Raw genomic sequence first — 7,753 nt, forward strand, 5'->3', positions numbered from 1 at the left:
GATGACCCAGCCTTGGCTCACTGCAACCTCTACCCCCTGGGTTCAAGCGATTCTCCTGCCTCAGCCTTCTAAGTAGCTGGGATTATTGGCACCCACCACCATACCCAGCTGATTTTTGTATTTTTAGTAGAGATGGGGTTTCACCATGTTGGTCAGGCTGCTCTCAAACTCCTGAGCTTGTGATCAGCCAGCCTTGGCCTCCCAAAGAGTGCTGGGATTACAGACGTGAGCCACTATGCCCATCCTTTTTTTTTGGAAATGGAGTTTTGCTCCCCCTGGGCAAAACTTTAAGGGAGTTTTGCCCAGACTCTAATGCAGTGAGACAGTCTCAGCTCACTGCAACCTCCACTTCCCAGGTTGAAGCGATTCTCCTGCCTCAGCCTCTTAAGTAACTGGGATTATAGGCGTGCACCACCACACCTGGCTAATTTTTATATTTTTAGTAGAGACAGGGTTTCGCCATGTTGGCCAGGCTGGTCTCAAACTCCTGACCTCAGGGGATCCATCTACCTTGTCCTCCCAAAGTTCTGGGATTACAGGCATGAGCCACCATGCCCGGCCTTTGCTGGCCTTGAAATTGATCTTACCTGTTTGCATGCTTTGCCTTAATTGATTGCAGTAAGCAAGGCACAGAATGACAAGTACATTTTCAGCACTTGCCTTGGGCTTTTGAAGTATATAACGGTAACCTTTTCTCTTCATGTGCTTTAGCTCAGGTTCAGATTGAAGGAGATTTTTTGGCATGTTCCTTCTCTATACTTGAGGAACAGCCCATGGACATGCTTCTGGGACTGGACATGCTTAAACGGCATCAGGTAATTAAGAGCTTCACTTTTTTTTTTTTTTTTTTTTGCATCTGCTTTTTGTAATATGGTTATTGTTACATTACGTTGTTTTTATTGCTTATGAATACAGGAAAACTAAGAAATACGACTTTTCAAACCTCGAAGTGTCCTTAAGTTGTGTTGTTATACAAAGGTTGAAATGATATATCAATATAGATAGAATTTGTTTTTGTGAAATCTCTCTGAATCTGCTGAATCTTGACAAATGTTTTGAGCTTGAAAGGGACAATTCGGCCCTCATATAATTTTAAGATTCTGGTTAGATCCTGATTAGCAGTTTTTTTGATGATTGACTAAAAGTATCAGTCCAGTAATTTTTTAGTATTTTCCGATGCTGATCAAATAGTACTTGGGAAGGAGACCTTCAAGGTTAAGGAAGGTATATGTATGTTGTTGGGAGTGAAAGTGTTTCTTTAGTACAGGGAGCATAATTAATATATTAATTTGTGTTGATATTTATCTTTCTACTCTAAAGCGCAATAATTTAAGGTATACTGCCCTCATTGAAGAAGCAGTCCACTCGCTAATTAGACAAGATTGGGCATGTTCAGGGCAGTATGGCTATAGATCCCACTCGCTGCTTCACATTTTTCACAGTAGAATTTTGTGACTGGTCAGCCTGCCAGGCACAATGATGCATGCCTGTAATCCCAGCGTTTTGGGAGGCCGAGGAGGGTGGATTGCTTGAGGCCAGAGTGAGTTTGAGACCAGTCTGGGTGACTTAGCGAGACCCTGTCTCTACAAAAAATACAGAAATTAGCTAGGATGGTGGTACATTAGCTACTTGCAAGGCTGAGGCAGGAGGATCCCTTGAGACCAGGGTGCAGTGAGTCAGGATTGTGCCACTACACTTCAGCCTGGGTAACAGAGCAAAACCCCACCTCAAAAAAGAAACCTGAGTTTAAAACAATTGAAAATATAAGTAATCAATATTTTTATGTCACTATTTTTGAATATTTCTGTAAAAGTAGATGCATTATATTTATAATAAGACATAGCATTCTAAATAGAACAAATGAATGAATGTATGTATCAATAAAACCTTGTCACTGTCTTTCCTTATTTTTTGGTCATGATGTGGACCCGCAGTCTCCAATTTTATAGGTATAAATCATATATGTTCACAACTGACTATTAAGTAGTTATAAAGTATACAAAAAAGGAAGTTAGCATTAATATGGAGTAAAGAATACTGTGGAGATTGCCTTGCACATCCACCACTGGAGACGATTGGTGGAGTTTAATATAAGCTGTACTTGATATAGTAAGCAAAAGACAGGACTATATAAATAGTATGATCTCAGTTTTATAAGAAAAGTTGTTCATGCATTCCTGAAAGGTGGAGCTTCTAATTATGCTTGGCACTTTTCCAAATTTTTGCAATAGGCATGTATTATATTTATAATCAGAAATGAGCAAATACTATTTTAAAGACAAATAAATGTAAACTGTATCCTATAAAGATATAGGATATGTCTTTAAAGGATATATCTTTATATAACTTTATATAACTAAAAACTATAACTTTTTCATATTAAAAAAAATATAGCCTGGATGCAGTGGCTCATTCCTGTAATCCCCACATTTTGGGAGGCCAAGGCAGGAGGATCACTGAAGTCCAGGAATTCAAGACCAGCCTGGGCAACATGAGAGCCACGTCTCTACAAGAAATAGAAAATCAACCAGGTGTGGTGGTGTGCACGCCTGTAGTCCTAGCTACTCAGGTTGCTGAGGTGGAAGGATCACTTGAGCCTGGGAGGTTGAGGCTGCAGTGAGCTGTGATCATGCCACTGCACAGCCTGGATGACAGAGTAAGACCTTGTCTCAAAAAATAAAATAAACATCTAAAAAGACAATATCACCCAGGTTAAAGTTTAAATACTTTTAGATTAAGTAGTTTTTTTAAACTGTCTCTGTCCCTATCAGTGTTCTCTGTAAATGGAAGGTTTTTTAGGTTTATGTTTTTGAGACAGTCTCACTCTGCCACCCAGGCTGCCAGGCCGGAGTGCAGTGGTGCCATCTCGGCTCACTGCAAGCTGTGCCTCCCCGATTCAAGTGAGTCCCCTGCTTCAGCCTCCCAAGTAGCTGAGATACAGGTGCCTGCCACCATGACTGAATAATTTTTATATTTTCAGTAGAGATGGGGTTTTACCATGTTGGCCAGGCTGGTCTGGAATTCCTCACCTCAGGTGATTCACTCGCCTTGGCCTCCCAAAGTTCTGGGATTACAGGCATGAGCCACTGCGCCTGGCCATTTGTGAATGGAGTTTTAAAGTAAGGATCATAATTTTTCTGCATGGTATTTTATCTGCTATCATCATCCTTCGGTTTCTTTCTTCTAAGTGTTCCATTGACCTGAAGAAAAATGTACTCGTGATCGGCACCACAGGCTCCCAGACTACCTTTCTTCCTGAGGGAGAGCTACCAGAGTGCGCCAGGTTGGCATATGGGGCCGGACGAGAGGATGTGCGGCCAGAGGAGATTGCAGACCAGGAATTAGCAGAAGCCCTTCAAAAATCAGCAGAGGATGCAGGTATTTAGAATGAGTGAACTCTTCAATACTTATTATTGATGGATGAGCCAGGGAAGTGCGGGCTTCAGAAGGGGCAGGAACCTTACCAGTTTTTAATCAGTCTCGTGGTCCAGTAGCAGATTTGTTCATTGTGTGTCTTCTTAACCTCCTCCTTTGTTGTTTGTCTTCTTAACCTTCTCCTTTGATCTCTTCCTTTTTTTGGGGGGGGTGGTGGTGGGGGAGACAATGTCTCACTCTGTCACCCAGGTTGGAGTGCAGTTTGCTGTGTGACATGATTGTAGTTCACTGTACCTTCGACTTCCTGGGCTCAAGCAATCCTCTCACCTCAGCCTCCTGAGTAGCTGGGACTACACCTGGCTAACTTTTTTATTTTTAGTAGAGATGGAGTCAAACAGCTGTGTTTCCCAGGCTGTTCTTCTCCAATTCCTAGGCAGAAGCGATCCTCCTGCTTTGGCTTCCCAAAGTGCTGGGATTATAGGTGTGAGCCACCATATCCAAACCCATCTCTTATTACAATAATGAAAAATTCTGTATTCTGACGAGACGTGGTAGCTCACCTGTAATCTCAGTACTTTGGGAGGCTGAGGTGAGCAGATCACCTGAGATAAGGAGTTTGAGACCAGCGTGACCCACCTGGTGAAACCCCATCTCTACTAAAATTATAAAAATTAATAGGATGTGGTGGCGCACCCCTATAATACCAGCTACTTGGGAGGCTGAGACAGGATAATCACTTGAACCTGGGAGGCGGAGGGTGCAGTGAGCCAAGATAGTGCCACTGCACTCCAGCCTGGGCAACAGAGTGAGACTGTCTCATAAAAAAAGAAAAATTCTATAGTTTAGTATTTCAGCAGATTAAGAATAGCTCAATCCGTTGCTGTGTTTGGGCTAGATTGGGGAGTTATTTTGCATAGACAGATTTTAGAAGCTTCCTAAATCTTTTTAGGAATTTTTTTTTGGGGGATATGTTTTTATTTTTGTGATTTTTCTCAAGAAAATTATGACAGTAAGCAGATACTAACTTTTGAGTCCAACAGTATTTCCCTAATGATTTATTTCCTTTTCTTAGGCCTGTTTTATTTATATTATGTTTTATGTCGTTACATTTCACGTTTCTATAGATAGGGTCTTGCTTTGTTGCCCCAGCCAGAGTGCAGTGGCACATCCATGGCCCACTGCAGCCTCAGTCTCACAGGCTCAAGTGGATCCTCTTGCCTCAGTCTCCCAAAGCACTAGGATTACAGGCACAAGCCACCCATGCCTCTTAGGCCTGTTTATTTTGAAAGATACCATTGCTACTGTGTGTAAGCAGCCCTAACTTTTAAAATATTTACTGAAAGTGCTGCCACCGAAGACAGAAGAACCAACAATAAGAAGTATAAATTTTTATTTACTTAATTCATTTTTGCTTTTTTTTTTGGTTTTGTTTTCTTGAGATGGAGTCTTGCCCTGTTGCCCAAGCTGGAGTGCAATGGCGCAGTCTTGGCTCACTGCAACCTCCGCCTCTCCAGTCAAGCGATTCTCCTGTCAGCCTCCCGAGTAGCTGGGACTGGGACTACAGGCAGCTGCCACCACACCTGGCTAATTTTCTTTTTTTTTCTTTTTTTTTTTGAGACAGAGTCTTGCCCTGTTGCCCAAGTTGGAGTGCAATGATGCTGTCTTGGATCACTGCAACCTCCACCTCCTGGGTTCAAGCGATTCTCCTACCTCAGCCTCCCAAGTAGCTGGAATTACAGGCGTATACCACCACACCTGGCTAATTTTTTTTTTTTAATAAAAAATAAAAATATTGTTTTAAAATTTTTACTTTTTTCATATAAAAAAATATTTTTTTTCTTTATAAAGATGGGGTTTCACCATGTTGGCCAGGCCAGTCTTGAACTCCTGACCTCAAGTGATCCACCCACCTCGGCCTCCCAAAGTGCTGGGATTATAGGGGTGAGCCACCACGCCTGGCCTAATTTTTTTTTTTTGGGACATTGTCTCATTCTGTCACCCAGGCTTATCTTCCCATCTCAGCCTCCTGAGTAGCTACGTTACAGGTGCCCACAACCATGTCCAGCTAATTTCTGTATTTTTTGCGGAGATGAGGTTTTGCCATGTCTCCCAGGCTGGTCTTGAACTCCTGGGCTCAAGCAATCCACCCACCTCAGCCTCTCAAAATGACAAGATTATAGGAGTGAGCCACCATGCCTGACCGGCATAACTGAATATTATTGAAAAATGGAGTGTTTTGGTCTGAGATTACAGTAGTGTCATCAGGCCCTATATACCAAAATGTATGTATTGAAATCATGCTACCTAATACTTTTTTCTAAGTCTCAATTATGTAGCTTGTTTAAATGTAATGATGGAGCCAAGTTTTCTGAGTAAAATGGGGTAACACAGTTTTGCTGAAATCCCCCATTTATTATAAAACAGTGACTCTGGGATGTATTTTCTAGAAATTGAATAGATATTTACTTTTGAGTTTGGGTTATTTTACAGTCTTGTGCTGGAATTATTCATTAGTATGGCTAATATCACATATTGCTTTTTCTAGTACAGTAAAATATTAGCGTTACAAGTTTAGGGAATAGCTTTATCCTAAAGACAAAAGTTATAAGAATTTTAAAAATAACCAGCCAGTTTTTGCCACCGTTTTGCTGGAGAACATTCAGATGTCTATCATTGAGCTTTAGAATGGATGTGGGTGGCAGATGGAGTTTTCTAGGTTGGCTTTGTTCAGAAATGGCTCCATCACCTTTTGGCTCAGTTTTACATATAAAGCACAGTTTGAGTCAGGGTGTAGTGGCTCATGCCTGTGATCTCAGCACTTTGGTAGGCCAAGGCAGGAGGATCATTTGAGCCCAGGAGTTTGAAACCAGCCTGGGTAACATAGTGAGACTCTGTCTCTACAAGAAATAAAAAAAAAAAATTAGCCAGGCATGATGGTGCATCCGTAGTTTCAGCTGCTTGAGAGGCTGAGGTGTGAGATTCACCTGAGCCCAGGAGGTCAGGACTGCAGTGAGCCATGGTTGCTCCACTGCACTCCAGCCTGGGTTACAGAGCAAGACCCTATGTCAAAAAAAAAAAAAAACCCAGGATTGAATCCATCACTTTTTGGCTCAAATTTTTATATTAAGTACAGTTTTGGTTGTGACTTAAGTATTTTGTAGGAAGGGGAAAACCAGACAAGAGACTAACTTAATAATTACAATCTTACCAGCAAGGTAAGCATGAATGAGTTTGACATATATACTTAAAAGGTTTTGCATTTGTAGTGTAACTTATCTTCTTAGTTGTGGTACTGTGTGTTAATAATGAGGATTATTATCATTTTTTGAAATGTCTTTTTTTTTCTTTTAACCTCCACAGTCTCAGTGCTATTATTTAAGAAACATTAGCTGATGACAGCAGTGCTTTCTAACCTGCTAATAACAGTTAGCCTTTTTTGGTTAATTACCTTATTTTAATAAAAGTTTGGCAGATGAAAATAGATACACATGTTTTCAGGCCTAGTGAAGGGGATGTACCAACTTTAAAGAATTAAAAAGAAATGGCTTTTTACCTAAATAACTTTCGTTGCTTAGATGTATGGCTTATGCTAATTTCTTTTTTTTGAGATGGAGTCTTGCTGTTACCCAAGCTGGAGTGCAGTGGTGTGATCTCAGCTCACTGCAACCTCTGCCTCCCAGTTTCAAGCGATTCTCCTGCCTCAGCCTCCCAAGTAGCTGGGATTACAGGCATCCGCCACCACACCCAGCTAATTTTTTTGTATTTTTAGTAGAGACAGGGTTTCACCGTGTTGGCCAGGCTGGTCTCAAACTCCCGACCTCATGATCCACCCGCCTCAGCCTCCCAAAGTGCTGGGATTACAGGCGTGAGCCACTGCACCCAGCCAATTTTTGTAATGTTTGAGTGATGAAATAATTCTACAGTATCAGGCTCCTTTTTATTAAGAATATCGACTTCCTAATATAATCCAAATAAATGGACATAGTAGGTGAAAGTATTTTGTTAACAACTTCTTTCTGGCCAAGCATGGTGCTCATGCCTGTAGTCCCAATACTTTGGGAGGCTGAGGTGGGCAGATCACTTTAAACTGCAGGTTTGAGACTCACCTGGGCAGCATGGCAAAATGCTGTCTCTACAAAGAAAAAAAAAAGAAGAAGAAGAACACAAAAATTAGCCAGGCATGGTGGCACGAACCCGTGGTCCAGCTACTTGGGAGGATGAGGTGGAAAGATCACCTGATCCTGGGGAGGTGAAGGCTACAGTGAGTCGTGATTGCACCACTGCACTCCAGCCTAGGCAACAGTCAGACTCTGCCTCAATAAAACAAACAAACAAAAAGCTTATTTTTAGAATACTTTATATCATAATCTCTCTCTTT

General features: G+C 41.5%; 1 protein-coding gene across 5 annotated transcripts in view; it reads left to right on the plus strand.

The window, feature by feature from the left end:
• DDI2 (DNA damage inducible 1 homolog 2) overlaps nt 1-7,753 on the plus strand; it is a 56,129-nt gene that overhangs the window by 34,337 nt on the left and 14,039 nt on the right. For all 5 annotated transcript variants that reach the window (XR_001818132.2, XM_017505036.2, XM_017505052.2 and 2 more), the window contains 2 exons: nt 712-815; nt 3,189-3,378. Coding sequence is in view for 4 of the 5 variants with exons in the window: in XM_017505036.2 (XP_017360525.1) it covers nt 712-815; nt 3,189-3,378 (294 nt within the window). In the remaining variant the exon portion in view is untranslated. The remainder of the gene's footprint in view (nt 1-711; nt 816-3,188; nt 3,379-7,753) is intronic.

Source organism: Cebus imitator, unplaced genomic scaffold (genome assembly GCF_001604975.1).
Source record: "Cebus imitator isolate Cc_AM_T3 unplaced genomic scaffold, Cebus_imitator-1.0 Scaffold15, whole genome shotgun sequence".
NCBI lineage: Eukaryota > Metazoa > Chordata > Mammalia > Primates > Cebidae > Cebus > Cebus imitator.